Source organism: Mytilus edulis, chromosome 8 (genome assembly GCF_963676685.1).
Source record: "Mytilus edulis chromosome 8, xbMytEdul2.2, whole genome shotgun sequence".
NCBI lineage: Eukaryota > Metazoa > Mollusca > Bivalvia > Mytilida > Mytilidae > Mytilus > Mytilus edulis.
This window is the reverse complement of record NC_092351.1, coordinates 85,801,602-85,823,908: the sequence shown is the minus strand read 5'-3', so window position 1 is coordinate 85,823,908 and position 22,307 is coordinate 85,801,602. Positions and strand designations below refer to the sequence as shown.

Sequence of the window (22,307 nt, the reverse complement as noted above, 5' to 3'; positions counted from 1 at the left end):
CAAAGTAAATACTAGAAGATCTAAATTGTGAATCCAGATTTTGATAAATCTTCAAAATTTTACAAACTGTTCTGTGCAATTTCAGGATCAGTCAATAAGGGGTAACAAATATTGACCTGCACCGCAGTGACATTAATCGATGAATTTGATTCAAAAGGGATAAGAAAATGACAGTCGCACATTATCAAAAAAAACTATTCATTCGTATATAGTCAAAGTCTAAATTATTACTCTGAATGAAGTATCTTACTTTTTATAACTAGTAAACGTTTATTTCAGGTACTGTGATAGTTGTCAGTAAGTATATCCTAACCTGGTGGTTGTTTTTGCTTAATTATAATTTTTGTTTAGTATATACTATTTCTTAAACAATGTTTCTTTAAAGATCTGTTAAAATCTCAAATGACCAAAACATACTTGACAAGATAATAGACATTTGATTTTGATGGGGGGGCTAGGATGAAAAATTTTGTCCTGCCTTTTTTTTTAGTAGTAATCTCTGTCCTGCCTTTTTATTTTTCACTCTATTCGGTCCTGCCTTTTTTTTTTATTAGTTTATCCTGACTTTTTTTACCTAAATTGTCATCCTGCCTTTTTTTTTTTGCAAAGTGTCTCATCCTGACTTTTTTTTTACTTAAAACTCCTGTCCTGCCTATTTTTTTCAAATTTCATCCTAGCCCCCCCCCCATAAAAATCAAATGGTAGCTCCCTTAAAGCAGTGGGATTAATCCATCAACTATTACGTCACCGTCATTTCATTCATTCAAGGACATTAAAGACATGTCACTCAATATCAACATTATACTTCTTCCAAAGAAGAAAACTTTCTACAGTTCACAGAATTTTAACCTAATCATGATAATTAAGGATACAACTATTTAAATAAATGCAGTCTAATTTTTACAATGTAGATTTCAGTTTCAAAACGTTGGTCATGTATAGAACATCCAGATAGTAAACAATATATATAAAATAGCAATCTGTCATATCATGATGCATCGCAAAATAACAAACCAATATCTAGGATGTTACATAACGTAAAGCATTTGATCTGCATGTATAAGTGATCTTAAGGTGGTATGGGAGTCTTAAAATAAAAATGATAGAATTTGTTCATACTTTGCCAAAACATAGTATCTATTGATATATGATGAAAAATATAATAAAAATGATAGGTCACCGCGCATTTTCTCAAGCTACAGGACTTGACAAAATGACACATTTTGTATGGATTATACAGGAAAAAAAACCATTTTGTGATTAGAAATTAAACAAAATGATAGAATTGTAAAATACTTAAGGAAAAGATAGCTTTCAGAAAATGCTTTGAGAATATCAAAAGAAAAGATAGGGTCACCGTACGTTTTTTCCGGCTAAAATACAAAATAGGAAAATTCCATGTAGAATCCTTCAGAAAATGCACTGCTTTAGAGTTACGTCCCCTTAAAATGCCATTATTAAAAAAATATAAAAACAACCAAAAATGATCAATATTTGCAAAAATATTAATATTTATAAGTCATATTCTTATAAATTGGTTCTTAAAATGAATATTCACATTAAATATCTGCATTCCTGCGTCAAATTTTGCTAACTTGTTAGAAAATGTGGACCTTTGGTTCTCTGTTTTTTACAATCCAAGATGGAGGAAGACACCCATACCACCTTAAAGACATGTTTAAAGTCATTACATAGGCAGCCAATATTTATCAATTTCGTTATCGACCAGACCAAACACAAATACATCTTTTCAACATACTAAGTATTCAATGTTTTCGTCAATTAACATGTCTTTGTCATATTTGCCATCTTAGTATTTCAATAGGTATATAATGTATAATATTTATATATTTAAGATATTGTAATATTTGTTACAGGCAGAAAAGATGGTTCCATTCAGATAGTAGACGTTAAGCAAACAAGCTTTACAGTATTCCAGCAGCCACATTTTCTAGTTTTACTTTTACCTTGGAAAATTATGTATTATTATCCAAAGAAAATTCTCATTTTACGGTCATGACATTTACTGTTTGATGAATATACTTTATGCAATCACCTCAATTGTAAAATGTAGTCTTCGTTTTGTCAGGATGTTTTATCGAAATTGTACATAAATATGAAAAACATATAAAAATGAATATACACAGCTATTGGTGCATATATATGACGATGTGTGTTAAAAGATAACATTGATTTCTACTTTGTGTATGTTTATTCTACATTGGCTATAGATGATTATTCAAAGCAGGTTACCACTCCATATTACAAATAACATATGGATAAGGCTATACTATTCGGTCCATGATATTGTTGGTGGGTTCTGTTGTTAATCATTACTTTTTAGAACTCTTGTTTGTAGCAGGTTAATGTTTTTTTTCTGAGTTTCATCACTGAACAACTAGCTCTGGCCATAGATATTAAAAGCATTTATCCAATTCCAAACTATATATAATTATTTGAAAGCCTAGAAAACATACTATAGAATTATATATATCAGATAACAACATTTTAGAGGTTAACAAGAGTATCATCAGGTCACTAGTCAGTTCAATAGTCCTGGAATGATTTATAACAAACCCTGTTTTAATTATTCTGTTTATAAATTTATAAATTATGGAAAAAATAAGGTTTAACTCCTTCTGTCATATTACCCATAGATGGATTTGGTTATTATTTATTAGGTCCTTTTTGTATTTCAACTCTTCAACTTTTCTGTTGTTATAAAACCTTGTCATTCAAATATGTGGCTTTCAGCGTTCCTGATGAAAGAAAATCCTGAAAGGTGCTCTGAGCGTGTAAAATATAGAAAGTGTTGTTTTCATTTTTTAACATGTATAATATTTAGTTTCGAAACCTGATAATATTGTTTCTAAAAAGATAAGGTATGATCGCCAATGTTACAGCTCTTCACAAGAGACCAAATGACAGAGAAATTATACCGTACAGTCTTCAACAGCAATTTTAAACACATAATTGAGATTTATTTGATCAAATATTCAAATTTTATAAATGATTATAATGTGAAGATAAGATAAATACATGTAGTTTTAAAAAGTACAACATTTTTTATTTAATACTTAAACAATAAACAAAGTCATTTCTACATCCAACAACTAAACAGTTATCATAAACAACAGGTGAGGAAAATATTTGTCCTGACAGGAAGTGCTTTAAAATTATCTCCCCTGAACAGAGGTCAACAATATAAAGATTTCCAGCAGTAGAAGCAAATGTGACAAATTTCTTTACTTTTCCAATCTTTTGTATGGTATTAATCATTATAGTATCAGTTTTTAGTTTGTTACTTTGCTCAGCTTCAAACAAATTACAAGAAGATTTTTCAAATGAAATATCTTCTGGTTTGGAATTTTTTTGAGGACGACAATTTGAAAGAAAATACATATTGTTTTGAACATCTTTTGTTTTAGTTTTGATTATGTCATGATCTTGTTGAAAATAGTTCAAAGTGAAAGTAAATGCTGAGGAATAAACAGCTGATTCTACTTTCACCTTCCAAATAAGGTATCCTTCCATTGATAAACAATACAGGTGACAATCATTTGACCCAATTAAAATCACATCATCAACAACAGTAGGGGAGGAAAACACTAAATCTTTAACTGTGTACGTCCAAGTCTGCAAACAAAAATAAAATTTGATAGAATACATAAAACAGATTAAAAGTTGAAAAAAATTTGACCAGATGATGAGTTATCTGCCCCTTTTTTTTGTGATTTTAAGATAATGGATGAAGCATACAACTTGTAAATTTCTATTGTTACATATTTTCAGGTTCATCAGTAATATGAATCATCTTTTGACTGATCAGTTATTGATTCAAGTATATTCAATCTCATTTATTAAGTAATTGTGTGCAATAGTTTGTGATTATCTATTTTAGTGTGTTCTTCAATCATAAAAGTAAGGTCAGCTTTAAGAATCGGTTAACCATGAATTCCATATTAACTATTGGAAATAAAGTAACATACAGGTAATATATGGTTTTCATTTACCTTTTGTTAATTGTGCCACAAAGAGACAACCAGAACTATTCAATTTTTGTACACACTCAATTAAATCTATTTTGAATTATTTTTTTCACTCATGATGAACGGCTTAGTGAAAATAAAAATCAGTGCAAACAAATTGAATTAGCTTATTCTTCATTGGACCAATAATTGTAGTGTTTGATAAGGTAATCACTCTTAATAATTGTAGTTTGATAAGGTAATCACTTAATAATTGTGGTGTTTGATAAGGTAATCACTTAATAATTGTGGTGTTTGATAAGGTAATCACTCTTAATAATTGTAGTGTTTGATAAAATAATCACTCTTAATAATTGTAGTGTTCGATAAGGTAATCACTCTTAATAATTTAGTGTTTGATAAAGTAATCACTTAATAATTGTGGTGTTTGATAAGGTAATCACTTAATAATTGTAGCATTTGATAAGGTAATCACTTAATAATTGTAGCGTTTGATAAGGTAATCACTCTTAATAATTGTAGTGTTTGATAAGGTAATCACTCTTAATAATTGTAGTGTTTGATAAAGTTATCTAATCACTCTTAATAATTGTAGTGTTTGATAAAGTTATCTAATCACTCTTAATAATTGTAGTGTTTGATAAAGTAATCACTCTTAATAATTGTAGTGTTTGACAAGGTAATCACTCTTAATAATTGTAGTGTTTGATAAAGTAATCACTCTTAATAATTGTAGTGTTTGATAAGGTAATCACTCTTAATAATTGTAGTGTTTGACAAGGTAATCACTCTTAATAATTGTAGTTTGATAAGGTAATCACTTAATAATTGTAGTGTTTGATAAAGTAATCACTTAATAATTGTAGCGTTTGATAAGGTAATCACTCTTAATAATTGTAGTGTTTGATAAAGTAATCACTCTTAATAATTGTAGTGTTTGATAAGGTAATCACTTAATAATTGTAGTGTGTGATAAGGTAATCACTCTTAATAATTGTAGTGTTTGATAAAGTAATCACTCTTAATAATTGTAGTGTTTGATAAAGTAATCACTCTTAATAATTGTAGTGTTTGATAAAGTAATCACTTAATAATTGTGGTGTTTGACAAGGTCATCACTCTTAATAATTGTAGTGTTTGATAAAGTAATCACTCTTGATAATTGTAGTGTTTGATAAAGTAATCACTTAATAATTGTGATGTTTGACAAGGTAATCACTCTTAATAATTGTAGTGTTTGATAAAGTAATCACTCTTGATAATTGTAGTGTTTGATAAAGTAATCACTCTTATCAGGACAGTTTTATCTTGTCCAGAGGTTGATCTAAATATGAATGGATGGCATAAGTAGTAAATGTATATCTATAATATATGATTTTATTTGCAAATTACCACTCAAGGCAGCAATAAAGGTTCTTCCCCATGTGTAGGGTTAAGAAAGGAAATGCTAACGATTCTCACAAATTTATAAATATTTACCTCTTGGCCTTGGAAATTAATATGATATATTTTCTTATCCACACAACCAACACAAATGCCATGTTTTGTCAGCATAGGTGAAGAGAATACTGGTTTTCTACAGTTAAATTGCCATAACAATTTTCCATTGTCCTGATGATAAAAACAAAAAAGGTTAATGCACATGTTTAAACAGTGTAGCTATAGAATAATAATTACCTGTTTAATAATTTGTTGATGTAGCCGAGATGCTGCTGCTAAGTCTCCATTTTTCAACTTCAATGAATTTGGTCAAGGTGCAATTAAAAGGCAATTTTTTGGGGGGCAAATACCTTAATAAAATTGGTAACCAGACATATCTTTGAGAACAAAATTCATACAAAAATGACAAAAATGATAAAAATTGAAAAATATTACATTTCAATGCTATTGACCAATTATATTCACAGACATTTATTTAAGGTGTAATATTTTAGGATAATACTTACTCCATGTAATGCTGCTAAAATTCCTCCCAGAGTTGCACAGAAAATTAAATGTGGTTGAGATGAAACACACGGTGATGCAAAGATACTGCCATGGCCAATCATGGTACACCAAACTTTCTTTTTAACCTAAAATAAATATGCATTAAAATTAATTACTAAAAGAGACAATGTGTTCTTCTCATATATGTTATGATGGTAAGATACTCAATCCCTAACGGGAGGGATTGTGCCTGATATTCATATGTTGAAGACATAATCTTTCAATCAGTTTTATTGAAGTCTGGAGCTGGCATGTCAGTTAACTGCTAGTAGTCTGTTGTTATTTATTTATTATTGTCATTTTGTTTAGTTTCTTTTGTTACATCTTCTGACATCAGACTGAGACTTTTTTTAATGTGCATATTGTTATGCGTTTACTTTTCTACATTGGCTAGAAGCATAGGGGAGGGTTGAGATCTCATTAACAGGTTTAACCTAGCCACATTTTTGCGTCTGTCCCAAGTCAGGAGCCTCTTGCCTTTTTTAGTCTTATATTTTTTTTAATTTTAGTTCCTTGTGTATAATTTGGAGTTAAGTATGGTGTTCATTATCACTGAACTAGTATATATATTTGTTTAAGGGTCAGCTGAAGGACGCATCCGGGTGCGGGAATTTGTCACTGCATTGAAGACCTATTGGTGACCTTCTGCTGTTGTTTGTTATATGGTCGGGTTGTTGTTTCTTTGACACATTCCTCATTTCCATTCTCGATTTTAATATAATCTTAGCTTTAATGATGTTGTCCCAGCAAACTCTCTTTTACTTTTTTATTTTTTTTTTATCTCAGATTAAATAAAGGAGAAATCCCTATCTCAATGATTACAAGTAATTCAGTTAAAACTTCCTGGACCAATCTAAGTATAGTATATACTGTGGATTTATCATTATTTGTAAAATATAAATATTCCTGGATTTTGTGGGTATACGTGAAAAACAAATTTGAATATTTAAATTAGTATAAATGGTATACTCCATTCATCTATCATAAATTCATAGAATGTGCTAGTACCATGTACTAATGACACCATTATCAATTCAGAATATGACAGTTCTTGTCCATTTGTTTTTGATGCGTTTTGTTATTTGATTTTGCCATGTGATTATGGACTTTCCGAAATGATTTTTCTCTGAGTTCAGTATTTTTATGATTTTACTTTTTTCTACTACATCATACTCTCTTAATAATCAATAATAATAAAGGAAATCAAATTTTCAGATAAATGTCATGATAAAGGATGCCTTAAGGTGGTACTCAACACCTTGACTAAAATTAATTTGGTTCATTTAATTTTCATAAAATCTTGACAAAACATTTACTTGGACCATTTGAAAAAAATATAAAAATTTCAAAAGACTTCAACCAATCAATTTCTCGTAAAAATTGGTTGGTTACATAGCAGTTTGACAAACACTAATTTTGATCAATGAGAAGTTTAATATTTCCTTAACAATACAATGTGATTAAAACGTTTAGCTGATTTTACAGAGTTTTCTCCCTATAGTGTTAGGTACCACCTTAAGTTAACTTTCAGCACTTAGTACAATTAACTGTACATGTATAAATAACTATGACAATTTCTAGTCAATTCGTAATCCTTATTTGAGAAACTGTTAATTCAGAAGACATTAGATCAATTACTGCGATTTCTCAATCAGATATCGGAATCACAATGCTATAATTGAGATCAACCAGTTACTTTATTCAAGTGAACATTAATACAAAATTCATCATAATTTTTAAATTTACAGTATTCAAAATTCTTTTTGCAGACCAAAATATATGGGTTTTGCTGATTGTTGAAGGCCATACAGTGGTTTCTTCACTTCATTTGGAGTTTGTTGGTTAGTTATCTCTTTTACAATCATACCATATCAGTATCTCCTTATTTTATATCAAAGCTTACTTTCACATCTACTGCATGCAAGCATTGATCATGTGACCCAAATATAACCAATGAAGTGACAGGATCTACAACTGGTGAGCTTTTAATCTCTCCTCCAGTTTGGTATTTCCACCAAACATCTCCGTTATTACTATTGACTGCATATAAATTATAATCGTAACAACCTGAAACAAAGTGATGATACCATCTTAATGTTAGATTAGCATGATATGTTTTATACATGTCAATTTAAACCCTACACTTGAACGAAACAACAAAAACTTATACATGACAGGTTTTGATAAATGACATATGATTTGATTTGTCTTATGTGGGGATTTTTAAAGTGTAAATCAACCACTTAGTAAATCATACAAGCACCTATTGTAAGTCAGGAAACTGTTGTTCAGTGGTTGTAATTTATTGATGTCATGGGGATGTGGTTCATAAGTGTTTTTTTTTTTTATATATCTTAAAATTAAACCTTAGGTTTCCCGTTTGAATGGTTTTACAGTAGTCATTTCTGGTGCCCTTTATAACTTGCTGTTCGATGTGAGCCAAGGCTCCATGTTGAAGTTCCTTCTTTTGCCTTAAATGTTTTACTTTTACAAATTTAGGCTTGGATGGATAGTTGTCTCATTGGCACTCATACCACAGACTTTAATGTCTAAAATCTATATTCAATTTAATTACATTGCTGGTGGAAGTTAATGGAAATATTTTCAAATCTAAAACATGTAAAATATAAATATTGTGCATCATATGTATATCAAGTTTGTAAAGAAATAAAAGTTCTAACTTTTGTTTACATTTATAACAGTATATGTGTATGTATGTAAAAGCCCTTTCTTTGTGAATAAAACAACTTAATATATTATTTCAATGAACAAAAAAATGAATGGCATAATTATAGGAAAAACATAAAATCATAAAAGTTTGCAGTGCATTAAGGAAGTTCGCTTCTCAGTTTCAAAGTAATTAACTTTTCAAAACACTACTTTATATCTATAGGGGATTAATAAAGGAATCCATAGGCAAAAAAAAATTATAGGTCACCGTGCTCATGGTGCTTGTTTTCAAGATATATGCCATTGAAATTTTGGCGTGAAAATATTCTCTCTTGACTTTTCATAGCTTTATCATTGACAAGTTGAAGTTCTCAAAATCTGTTAAAAAGTAATTAAAATTTTATAAGACTTTAACAGATGGCTTATCATTATACATGTAAAAGATTTACAAAAAGAAAAATGGGTGTTACCGGGCAAATTTTTTTCAATGCATTGAAATGGATAAAACCAGAGGATATCCTGAAAATCTGACAAAAAATCTAAAACAGGACAAGCCTTAATAAGATAACATACCAACAACAACAAACTCTCCACATAATGTAATGCAGGCTGAAGATTCTATTCTATCTCCAAGAGTTGTCTCCCATAGCAACTCACCACTATTAAACAATATTGCAGAAAATTTATGAGAATGAGATCCAATGAACACGGCCATTCTACCATCACTGAAAATGGATATACAAAATAAGATTAAATAATTTTTCCTATGTCATGTCATGTGACCTGATTTTTATTCTATCAATTTACAGTTATTAATTGGCAATTAAAAAGATCACCAGGAGCGTATTTGTTTGGTCTGCAGGATCGCTACTGGATCGCTCCGCGATAGTTCGTTTGGGAACAGCTGGTCTACTGGAGAGCTACCGCTTCTCCATTTCGAGACCCAGGTAGCAAGTGGAGAGACCACGTGACAACTTCATTCACCATGGCCGAAACAGAAGACATCCATTTTGAGTGTGAATCTTGCAAATCAATTTCAACTAATATGGACGAATTTTTGCGCCATCCTTGTATGAGTGCAGGTAAATGATTCGATAAATATATGCACAAATGTGTAATGCATCATATTCAAGCATTTTCCCATATTCTTTAAATGTATATTTTACTCAAAGCATTGACTTTCAATCGTCCCCTTTATATGTTTCGGCCCTTATATGAATTTCAGCTGATCTCGTTGATGGCACGTATATATATATAACATATTAAAAATGGTAGACAGGTTGATTTAATGGTACACAATCGTTTCTTTTTATCTTATTAAACAAAAGAAATATATGCAATATCCAACAAAGTTTAATAATACACCTTATCGCTATTTGTCCGCCATGGGCATTGCTGGAAATCACACAGGTTCCCGTAAAATTTTGACGTCATAAAACAAAATGTCTGACGCCACAATGGAAAAGTGATTGTTGTTGACGTCAAAAGTTCAAGCGGACGGGTCAGCCGGGAATAGCGATAAGGTGTATTGGTTCAAAAGCCAAATTTACCTCTTGGCATGCCACCCTCCCCCCAAAAAGTAAAGAAGTTCAGTTCAGTTTCTTGTATATTCCTCCATTAATTGTGGAGCACTACCCAAAGGGTATAGTTTTAGCAACTATGTACACCTTAAAACATAAGGAAACAAATGATTATATACAGATGACTGAATTTGGTTATAATAATCACTAAATGATAAATATCATAATTAATTCATAGGAATGTCATCATAAAGTTTAAAAAAAATATATAATAATTCATATGTGCTGAGTTGTAAGAAAATTTTAAGAAGAACCAAATGGTATTAAAACAATGGGCTTTTAAAAAAAATAATTTGATTCTAAATTTTCTTGGAAAATAGTTTGTTTCAAAAGGGTGAAAGGAAGTGGGAAAAGTGGTTTCTTTTTCTTTTTAAAAAAGGGGTAAAAATACAACGTTGAACTTAGGAAAAAATAATATTGTTCCTGTATGTTATTAAAAAATATAGTTTGTATTTTTACGAATGTCGAAAAACATTTGTTTATCCTGAGAAAAAAACCATGCTCCCCACCCAAAAGATGTATGGTCCATGTCTTAAACAAAATGAATGTAAATAAATTGAACAACTACTACAGTAAAGACATTATATTTATACATAATGACATTACATGTATGTTTCATTAGATTTAGTAATTTTTGATTGGCTGAAAACAATCGTGAGGCACTCCCATATCACATTTTATTTCCATATAAAATACAGCAGCTATGACTGCACGTGCTATCCCTGACAATGTCAAAACAATGCATTTACATGTATTAAAAAAAAACAAAAAAACCCAGAAAGCTTGATATAACTCTTAATTTCATGGTTGTAGCATAAAAATGTAATTATAAGAATTGAATGCTTCTTTTTATAATTTTATAAGGGTGTAAAAGTGTTGATCATGCGCATATTTTTAATATGAAGCGCTTCCACACTTTATACAAAATGTGCTTTGGTCAACGCTTGTACTGACTCCCAATAAAATTAAAAAAAGAAGCATTCAATTCTTAAATAAACATCTTTACCTTGAGGCTAAAATGACTGTGTCTAAACTTCATATCTGCAGGGACCAAAAAAAGTGCACAGAAAAATCCAGTTAAGTTTTTAATTTTCTGAAACATTAAATACATTTGAATTTTATATATCTACATGTAGGTCATGCCATGCCTTAAAACTTTTCCAGCTGCACAGGTTTGTCTGTGCTCACAGTAAATTTTGAGGTGTAAACAGCCATTTTAGCTTAAAGTAAAGAAGCTACATGTACATGCAATATCTAATCCCATTTTTCCAATGGTGACCTTTATTTACATGTTTAAATAATTTTTAATTGTAGGCCTAAACTCTCAACAGTCTACATGTACAGAGACTGGTGATTCCCGTGATGATTCAGCCTCATCATCATGCTCAACATCCAACTCACCGTCTTTTTGGAGCGATTCAGCAACGAAGATTCTTATCAATGAGGTGAAACAAAGAGAAGTTCTTACAAACAAAGGGAAGCAAACTAAAAAGAGAATGTGGGAGGATATTTCAAAAGTATTGGCTGGAAATGGTTTCCGGTTTACATGGGAGCAGGTGCAAGGGAGGATGAAGACTCTTACTACCAACCTGAAGAAAATCAATGACCACAATTCAAAATCAGGTAATGACAGAAAAACATGTCCATATATGGAAGAAATGAGTGAATTGTTTCAAGGAAATCCCGTTATAAAACCCAAATCAACCTTGGGCACATCTATTTCAAACAAGAGAAAGCAATGCAGTGAGGATTCTTTGGAAAGTAGTACCGGTATATCAGATGATGAAGATGATAAGAATAAAAAGAGTACTGAAAAAGCTGGCACATGTACGTCAATCAAAAAAAAAAAATCTGCAGCTACTGAGATTGTTGAATTTCTCAAAGATTACACAGGAAATCAGAAAGAGGAGAGGGCTTCAAATATGAAAGAAAGAAAAGAAATGCATAATGAAAAAATGGACTTGTTAAGAGAATTCATTAATGCTGTTAAAAAATAAGTCGACATGTAGGTGATCAGGGTTGTTGCATGTGTAAATAAGTGGGTTAACATTGTTTTTTTTATGTACATCATTTAGAAGATAAAGCAACAAAACAACATCATGCTTAACAGTTAGTTTTTTTTACAATACAGAAATAATGTTTGAGTGAAGTGTATACATTGTGTATCCATACATTTTTATACATGTAGTATTTAATTACAAACTGTTCAGAGATTTTTTATTCTCTTTTGTAGGATTTATGGATTTAACAGAAGAATTAATTAAAGGGGTCTTAAAATTTATTAGTGTCACTGAATTGTTAATGACTGTTTCTAAAGTCAATAAAAAATTGCATGACATCATTGAGAGAAATTGTGGAGTGTTTGTTGAAGTATCATTTAATGAAGATTGTTTTGTCATTGATAAGCAAACTCTAAAATTATCAACAATGTCAGTGGAAAAACTACATACATTTGAAGTAGGGAGTCAAATTTTTGATATGACAAAACTAGAATTTAATCAAATCATATCAAGACTTGCAGGAGGTTACCATTTGAAAAGGCTCAATTTATGTGAAAGCCCATTGTTCGATTTTTCATTTTTGCAAAACTTGGTAACCTTGACATCTTTGGATATTTCAAACACCCAAATTATTGATGATGAGTTGAAATATTTAAAAAATCTCTCAAATTTGACAGAACTTTATTTATCATTTACAGCTTTGTCTGTAAACTCAATTGTAAGCATTTTGGGTTATATGCCTTTAAAAAATTTGGATGCTTGTCAAGTGAAATTCAGTTTTGTGAAGTTTCGCGAGTGTTTTGTGAAATGCCCTACATTGCAATACATTCATACTTCTTTTATTTCAAAAGAAGATGAGTCAAATGCTAAATCTTTTATTTACATGATACAAAATTTCAAGGATGTCAAATTAGCTATCTTCTGAGATTAGATTTGTGTTGGTTTATAGTTGTTTTTAAAGTATATAGACAAGACTTTTAAATGTGCTCTGTTTCATTTAAGAGATCAATGTTATAGTAATAACAAGATTAGTTCTTTTTGTTTATTAAAGTTTGAAAGCGGAGTATGAACTTTAACCTAATAGAGACAATATTATACTTTACAAGGAATTGTACTAGATGTTTTATGTTGTGCACAAGACAATTTAAAAAAAAAGTGTATATTCTAATTTTGCAAGACAGCAATGTATTTGTATTTATTTTAACATGTTTAGAGTACTTGGTTTACAGTATTTTTGTTTTAAATTTGTGATACTTTTTTACAACAGTCAGTTGTTATAGATTGTTACCTTTTTAATTTGTTATTGATTAAAGATTTATATATCAAAGTCTTGTTTTTGTTATACTACATGAGGCCTTGTTGCGAATGAGACATCACTGATTTTGTACCTGAGGCTATACATGAGCAACATGATGGGTGCCACATGTGGAGCAGGATACTACTGAAAAAGTCCTGTTTTTGAAGGAGGTCTTGTTGCTCTGACAGTCTTGAGCTTTCTTTGTTGTGTTTTGTGGACTGTTGTTTGTCTTTCGTCATTTTTCATTTTATTTTGCCATGGCTTTGTCAGTTTTTCATCGACTTTGAATGTCCCTTAGGTATCCCCCCTCTCTTTTTCAGTGTTTTGAAGTAAAATTGGTCAATGAACCTTATGTTACATAAAATGCAACATTCAAGAAGATTTCAGAAAATGGTAATAACTTCATGTTAATTAAAAGATAGATTTAGATTGTGCAATCAATAACTTTTCTCAAGTTGTCAGTAAAACCATAGTTGGTGCAATCTTATTTGCACACCATATTTATTGGGAAACTAATGAATATCAGGCATACCAGAAAGTTGTTTATATTTATCTAAATTCCAGCCTGACCTTGATGCAGGGTATGACGTATTTGTACATTGTTCACGTTTTCCAGTACAGTACTTGTTAAGATGAATATCAATAACAAAAGCACTTATTTCTCTTATGATGAGTAAAGTTGTCACTTGAAAACTTGCCCCATATCATTTTATTTCTTTATAATCAAATATGAGAAGTGTAAAATTCAAAAGAAGTGGCACTCCTACATATGTTTTGGAAACTATCTTACTTTATATAGAACACACAGCAGTCTGAATGAAATTGGCAGATGTATATGTATGATTTTTTTTCTTCAAATTGAAATGCCTTTTGTAGGGTACTGATAGAGGCCACTTAAAATGGATCCATATAAAAATGAGATGTGATATGATTGCCCATGAGACAACTAACCACAAGAGTTAAAATGAAGTGGTAGTAAGCAATTATAGGCCACCATGTACATTAAATCAGAATTTATACTGTAGGTGTGGGTATGCTTATAGTATGCTTATTCCTCCAGAACACCTTACATTTTTGTGTGAGTCTGTTACTTATATTTTTCAGTTTTTGCTTGTTTTTCTGTCAATCTGGATTTTATTGATTTTTGAATAGAAGTTAAAAGAAATATGAAGTATAAATCAATGAGACAGCAACCTAACGTCAAAAATAAAATATGCAAACAACCAATCAGCAAGTCTCACATGTATCGAATTGGCAGGAAATTAGGATGTTGCAAAAGATTGAGTGATTGCTGCCAAAAAAATCCAGGAAAAAATTTACATGCATATTCAGGAAGATAATTTGGGGAAATAAATATACCCTTCTTTGTAGTAGACATGTTTTTTTTTAATACTAGCTCCTAAGGGAACAAGTAACCACACTACCAGGAGACAACCTAGGTAGCTACACCTCTCTGTTTAAGTTTCCTTTATAAGGTTAGTTTAAGGAACATCAAGGATAAATCCAAGTAGAATATATCTGAACACGGTAAAATATTGTCAATCTTTAAAAGGTAAAATGCAGTAACTATATACACTTCTCTATTTACATATAAAATATGGTAGTTATATATTAATTCCCCCTTTTCAAATTTACACCAACAAAAAGCAGAGCCTTCAAGGAGCCTGTAGTGTTCACCTGACAGTTTGGCATAAAACTGATACAATGCAAAAAGAATAGTTGTCTTGAATGGAAATTTTTGTGGGCCCAAATCTTGTCTTGTTGGACCCATTTTCTTTCTTTTCTATTATAGTTTTCATTAGTACAGAAAAAAAAAAAAATCCGCAAAAACGGGTAAAAATTGTCATTCAAGGGCAATAACAAGTATACTGACGATTTTGTCCTCAGATACAGCTTCTCTCTATTTATTAGTGTTTTTTTTTAAATGATGCTAATCGTCATTTCAGACAATAACTCAAATAAGAATTGGTCTGACAACTTTGGTTAAAATGGACAGTAAGTAAATATTGACATTTCTATCCCAATCAGATTTTCACTGTCTATAACGGTATTCAAGTTTAAAAAAAACCAACTATATACTAGATAAAACACAAAGGTTATGTAAAAAATGCATGCTGGATAAAGTTGAAGATGAAGAACATTTTATATGTGAATGTCCCCTTTATCTTTTGAGAAAAGAGTTCTGTGATAAAATTTGATAAGTTGTCAAAATTTCGAAGTGTTAAACACAAGTGCCAAGTTCAATTGACTTTTTATTCAAGAAAACCTATAGGTATTAAAAAAATTTTGAACTTATATTAAGAAATGTTTTGAACACAGAAAACTATCATTAAAGTACAGATATGTTTATATATAACCCATTGAGAATATTTGCCTGTTAATATTTTATACAATCTGTTTTATTACTGCTTTTTTACACATATTCTTTGGCTCTGGTCTGGCTGTGGCTTAAAATCCGGCATAAACTTATAAAGTTGATTATATTCATATTTATATAAGATTGTCAAAATTATTTGTGTCTCTCAATTATAAAAAATCATTGTAATAAATTGCTTTGCTCATCATGGGTCCTTTAATTGGAATAAAGATATATTGTGTCTTATCTTATCTTTATAGACGATACTTGTATTTTACACCTTTTTTCTACGTTTAGAGATTGAAGTAATATATTTTTTTTAAAACTAGATACACCAAGGATGATTGTGGCCAATTTTGGTTCCAACTGACTAAGACGTTTTACGGACGACTACGACGAAGAACAAGAAGTGATGCCAATAGCTCACACTGGCCCCTTGGTCCGGGCGAGCTAAGCTTAATGTACAAGTATACCAATTAAGACGTACAAATCTTTTGGCACAACAAATTTCCTTCATCAGTGTCGTTCTTTTTAAACAATATTATTATCTTTAAGATATATTAATTAACAATGAAGGTATTTTATTTTGATCAAGGACATGCCGTCCTTTCAGGCTAAATTTTACAGAAATATAAGTTTTGACCTGTTTAATCATAATTGTCTTCAACAGCAATGCATTACACCCAATACTTTTTGATTTTATGAATACATAAGAAATTGTTGCAAAATGCTTTAGGTCAACTATTCATTTTAATTCCATTCAATAGAAGATGATGACGGATTGGTGTTTAACGTCCAGTGGGAAATATTACATGCATATCGGGACGAGAACATGGTAATGAGATAGAAGTATGAATCCTGTTAATTTCAAGACCGCCGACGAGCCGGATTTTTAACGTGCTAGTTCACAAGGTAAAAGTCCGAAGGAAGACACAAATAACCTTACTCGGGACACATTATTCTGACTCTGATCATGCCAGACTTGCTCATGCCGAAAGAAATCATAGCTTAAAATTCTTGTATACCACCGTAGTCCTAGGGACTTCCATAGAATTAAAAATATGTGATTTCAACAAATATTGAAGTTAATGACATGTGTCACTTAGCACATGGTCATGCAGTAAATCGGACTAAAACTCATCCATATAATTGTATGGCTCAGTGGGGTGTTTGCAGAATTTCATCGGAGGCAATTTTTTGGCATGCTTACTCCTAAATGCGTGTGCTTGCCAGAGAAGAAAAAAATTCAAATTTTCAAGTCTTTGGTTTGACCCAGTTGGATATCTAACTAACAAACTACCGACATCCCAAGTCATGCTAGGCACCACAAGACCACCACTATAAAAAGGTTTTCGTCATGACGTTCCAATTTTAAAGTTAAAGGGATACGGTTTGGAAAAAATTAGGGAAACCAATTAATAAAATAAAACAAATATAGTAAGTTATTTTATTGCAAATTTGCAGCTATTTGATCGCGTTTTAAAATTCCTTGTTGGTCTGGTCCTTGAAGATTGTTGACTGCGTTTTGTTGAATGTTATCTTCTTCATCGTCATCCATCATATCAAGAGCAGCGTCCCCATCAAGTATTGATATGTTGTGGAGAACACAACAGGTGATAATTATTTCGTTCACTGTTTTAATCTGCTGGACTTCGATATACCGTAGTCTGCGGAATCGTCCTTTCAACATGGCAAAAACTCTTTCTATGATACTACGTGTGGCAGAATGAGCTGCATTATATCTCTTTTGAATTTGTGTCAAATTACCAGTGTTCCTGTATGGCGTCATGAGCCAGGTCTTAATCGGGTAGGCACCGTCTCCTAAAATGTGATTTTGACCACAAGCCATGTTTGCTTCGTCCCATAAATCTGATTGTCGTAGCACCCTGGAGTCATGAACACTTCCAGGAAAACCCGCAAAACAATTCGAAATCCTCATATCTTGAAGGCAAACTGCTTGCAGAATAACACTGTGGAAACTTTTTCTATTGACATAACTTTGTGGGTGTTCTGTTGGGGGTTTAATATGGATATGTGTTCCATCTATACATCCGACGATTCCAGGAAATCCCCTCTTTTCTCTAAATTTTCTTACGACATCATTTTTTTCAGCAGCACCCGAGGGCCATCGTATAAATCTGTCCTTAAGGTTATTCAAAATAGCCGAAATAAACCTATCTCTACTAACAATTACAGACGAGTCGGCCACATCAAAGATATTTGATATAATGCGCACATTTTCCTGATGTCCAAGATATCTCAAGGCTATTAGAACGGTTTTCTCCAAAGAAATTCTCCCCCTACCGCCAAACTGAGGTGACCTGACTGACATTTCTGGGCATGTAGACAATAACTGGCAAAGGTGCTGAAAACAGTCAACTGATATTCTATATATTCTCCTGAATTCAACAGCTGTAAATTGGGCAACAACATCAGATATATAATTGTCTATTCGAACACGACTTTCTCTTTGCCTAAAAAAAAGAAGAGAATTAGCTACAAAATAAATGAATGATAAACATTTTTATAATGTCATAAGATATCTGATTTCATATATTTTTTAACATTTAATGTACTTTATCCATGCACTTAAGAAAAATAGGCAGTGTTCCCCCCCCCCTTTTTATGAATAAAATCTTATAACTCGGAAACGTAAAGTCTGAAATTTATAAAAATCGAAAGGAAGCTTAAGTCAATAGATATAAACAATTCACCAAAGTTTCATACAAACTGGATAAAGCGATTTTGAGTTATTGTCCGACATGTGGACGACGGACGGACAGACGGACGGACAACGGTATACCATAATACGTCCCGTAAACAGGCGTATAAAAAGTCAGTCCTTTTTAAAACTACTTGTATAATAAACAATAGTTAGTAAATGTGTTCATTTGTCGGAAGTATCGAAGGACCGTATGTCTCTACTAAATAATTTTTCAACGTCACAACAATCATACATTTGTGTTTGCTGGAAAACTTACAGAAACTTACAGAAAGGTCTGTAGTACTGCACCAAATATAACTGTACTTTCTGAGTCACAGTCATTGTCACTATCATCGTCTGATAAAAGAAACTCTGTAAAAACTGTTTCCATTTTTTTAATACGAAAATTATTTGTTTATCAAATACATACACAATAGTCCAGAAGCGATCTGTTTGTGTTTGTTTGCTTCAAACTTCTGTCTGGAGGTAACACGTGATTCTACAGAAGCACTCCATTTCTATTTGTTTGCTTCCCAAACCTGGAGGTCTTCTGGATGTCGTCAGAAGAGAGCAAACAAATACACCCCAGGGGGACAACTCGTCAATTTTGTGATTTAGAGTGTTTTTCTATTCTTTGTGTTGTAAAAATGCATATCTACCTCTGCACACAAAAAAAAATGTAAGAAATACACAAAATGTGCTTGCTTCAGTAGAATTTAAAAATTTTCCGTGTCCTGTAGTCTCTGACAGATGGTTGTTTATTTTACCGTCTCATAGCATCACTTTACTTTTATAAAGAAATACAGCTTTACAGAAATAGAACATGGTTATACACCTTATCATTATTTGTCCCCCATTACTGGACATCATAAGGGTTACTGTAAAATTTTGACGTCACATTAGAATATGTGAAGCATCATTGAACGGAAAAGTAATTGTTATATGACATCAATAGTTCAAGAGGCCAAAATAATCAGGTTCACCAGCTCCGATTTCCAAATATGATAAGGTGTATAAATGACATCTAAATGACGATTGCAATATTTAAAGTGTTCCGGTAAAGCATTGCAATATTTAAAGTGTTCCGGTAAAGCAATGATCATTCAATCCAATCTTATCATAAAATTACATACCTCAATGAAGCTACAAGTGGAGAAGCGTCTACACATTTCCCTGTGTTGTACATCCACTTTTTTTTCAAGGAAAGACTGTATGTATTTTTAGTTGATTGTGTTTCAAAAGGCACATCTTTTATTCCATACACCGTCTTTTTCAAATTAAATTCAGAATAACAGTCAGATGTAAAACTAGTCAAAGCTGACTCTATATCCCTTTCATTTGCAATATAGCTCAAATATTTAAATTCAGAAATTGTGTTGTCCATATGAATCAGCCAATCAGAGCATCTGTTACATCTAGATACATATTTCATTTTACATTTAATAGGTGTCAAGTTCAGTGAGGACACATCAGTTTTCTTTTTACAAACATTTTTCTTGATGAGATCATTTTCTGGAGAATGCTGTTCTTTGTAGATTTTTTCAATGTCACTAATTCTCCTTTTTCTAGAAATCTTATGTAGATCAAATGTATCTGTTGTCTCCATAGCTACATTTATATTATCTAAATTATCATAATTTGACCCTTCTTTAGTAAAAAATGGTTTCACAAGGTTTTTGTTAGGAATTTTGTCAATTTCAACAGTATCTCCTTCATTTCCAATAGTAAGCATTATTTCTTTAATAATTTCACCAAAAAATTTGTTCAAAATAAAATCCAGTAACCATGGCAACTGAATATTTAAATCTGCTTGTATCTGATTGGCTAATTGTACTGCCTGCACAGAATTCCCACCACTAAATATAAACATTGCCTCTTCTTTCACTTCTCCATTAATAACTAGAATTTCCTAAAATAAAATAAGAATAGATTGTGTTTATAAAGGGGGTTGACTAGGGTTTTTCTGTACGGTTTATAAAAGATCAGGGAATAACCAATTATCATCTTCAATTATTACTTTCATTCCAGAAGAAAACTCAGATCTAGTGTCAAGAAACTTTGAGATCAGATGAGTTGTTATTATAGCTGTTTGAAACACAATGTCAGAACTTTCCTTACTTGATTCAATGTAATGACTGCCTAAAATATCATTGCCAATTTTTGTACCAGAAATCTTGTGCAAAAATTAATCTATTTAAGGAATGACTGTAATATTTTTTCTGTCTATTCGAAATAACATAAAAAATTTGGTGCACACTGAATAACAGGCGTAGCGGGTCATTTAACAGTGTGCACCACATTTTTTTTGTTATTTCGAATAGACAGAAAAAATATTACAGTCTTTCCTTATAATTTAATTCTAAATTCCATTTTAAACCCTAGAAAACCATGTAAAAACGTTGATGACATCACAGTCACATGACTAAATTATGTCTATGGGCTGATAACAAAATAACGTCAGCAAATCAGACAAGACGTGTTACATCCAAAATTAATCTATAAAGCATTATGAGTATCAAATAAGAAGATTGCTTTGTTTTAGAAGAGAGACCAGAGATACCAGAGGGAGACCAGGCCTTGAAGGCATAAAACTTAGTACAAAAATCATGCTCAAAAGTGTTATGACCGTGAGGTCTGGACTCACGGTCATGAGCATGATTTTTGTACTCAGACTCGAAAATCAACCAATCAAATTGCTGGATTTCATGTTTCGAGCATGATTTTTGTGCTCCGAGCACTGAGCAAAGTTTTATGCCTTCAAGGCCAGAGATACCAAAGGGATATTCAAACTAGTTAGTCAAAATCAAACTGAGAATGCCATGGCAAAAATGACAAATGAGAAACAACAATACACAAAACACCTCATAAACAGCACATATCCAATTTTCAGGACTTTGCACTGGTGATTTAACCCTCGCTTATAAGATGGCATGCTAAGACACATGAGTTGGTTTTCCTCAAACTTTAAATAAAATAAATAAAAACAAGAATGTGTCCATAGTACACGGATGCCCCACTCGTACTATCATTTTCCATGTTCAGTGGACCGTAAATATTGGGGTCAAAATTTTAAATTGGAATTAAAATTAGAAAGATTATATTATAGGTAACATGTGTACTTAGTTTGAAGTTGATGTGACTTCAACTTCATCAAAAACTACCTCGACCAAAAATTTTAACCTGAACTTCGCACTATCATTTTCTATGTTCAGTGGACCTTGAAATTGGGGTCAAAACTTTAATTTGGCATTAAAATTAGAAAGATCATATCATGGGGAACATGTGTATTAAGTTTCAAGTTGATTGGACTTCAACTTCCATCTAAAACTACCTAGACCAAAAACTTTAACCTGAAGCGGGACAAACGGACAGACGAATGAACATATGAACGGAGCCACAGACCAGAAAACATAATGCTCCTCTACTATCGTAGGTGGGACATAAAAATAATATTAGTCAATCAAACAATTTTTACTGCTTGTAGATTTAACATACCTTCCATACTTTAGTCAGATATTTCTCCATATCCTTTTGGGTTTCTTTGGACCCATCTAAAGATTCAGAATTAGCTTGTACAATTCTCCACAATGCTTCTACATCACATTTACCTGTAAGAATATAAAAAGTTAATAATACAACAGTTCTGTTAGGTGGAAAAGAACACGGTGCCATAAGGACCTTATTTGACCAAATTTTTTATTAAACTTTGAAGTTTAGTTTTAACA

The 22,307-nt window shown here is 31.5% G+C and overlaps 3 protein-coding genes across 8 annotated transcripts in view; 1 reads left to right on the top strand and 2 right to left on the bottom strand.

The window, feature by feature from the left end:
• Positions 1-3,045: 3,045 nt before the first annotated feature.
• Positions 3,046-22,307, bottom strand: part of LOC139486504 (beta-alanine-activating enzyme-like) — a 54,102-nt gene continuing 34,840 nt past the window's right edge. For all 4 annotated transcript variants that reach the window (XM_071271404.1, XM_071271405.1, XM_071271406.1 and 1 more), the window contains 7 exons: positions 22,078-22,190; positions 19,716-20,491; positions 9,219-9,370; positions 7,879-8,042; positions 5,936-6,061; positions 5,469-5,600; positions 3,046-3,636 (listed from right to left, as the gene is read on the bottom strand). In XM_071271404.1, the coding sequence (XP_071127505.1) occupies positions 3,067-3,636; positions 5,469-5,600; positions 5,936-6,061; positions 7,879-8,042; positions 9,219-9,370; positions 19,716-20,491; positions 22,078-22,190 (2,033 nt within the window). In that variant the 3' untranslated portion in view covers positions 3,046-3,066. The remainder of the gene's footprint in view (positions 3,637-5,468; positions 5,601-5,935; positions 6,062-7,878; positions 8,043-9,218; positions 9,371-19,715; positions 20,492-22,077; positions 22,191-22,307) is intronic.
• LOC139486507 (uncharacterized) lies at positions 9,481-13,552 on the top strand. Of its 2 annotated transcripts, XM_071271410.1 has the most exons (3): positions 9,499-9,727; positions 11,540-11,848; positions 12,459-13,552. In XM_071271410.1, exons 1-3 carry the CDS (start codon positions 9,631-9,633, stop codon positions 13,148-13,150), a joined length of 1,098 nt encoding a protein of 365 aa, XP_071127511.1. In that variant the 5' UTR covers positions 9,499-9,630; the 3' UTR covers positions 13,151-13,552. The 2 variants fall into 2 exon arrangements, with proteins under 2 accessions (XP_071127512.1, XP_071127511.1); XM_071271411.1 differs by having other exon boundaries at positions 9,481-9,727; positions 11,540-13,552.
• Positions 17,312-19,059, bottom strand: LOC139486505 (putative nuclease HARBI1). 2 transcript variants are annotated; one of them, XM_071271409.1, is made up of 2 exons: positions 18,870-19,028; positions 17,312-18,352 (listed from the first exon to the last, which is right to left on the bottom strand). In XM_071271409.1, exons 1-2 carry the CDS (start codon positions 18,971-18,973, stop codon positions 17,326-17,328), a joined length of 1,131 nt encoding a protein of 376 aa, XP_071127510.1. In that variant the 5' UTR covers positions 18,974-19,028; the 3' UTR covers positions 17,312-17,325. The 2 variants fall into 2 exon arrangements, 1 of the variants encoding a protein (XP_071127510.1); XR_011655592.1 differs by having other exon boundaries at positions 18,214-18,352; positions 19,013-19,059.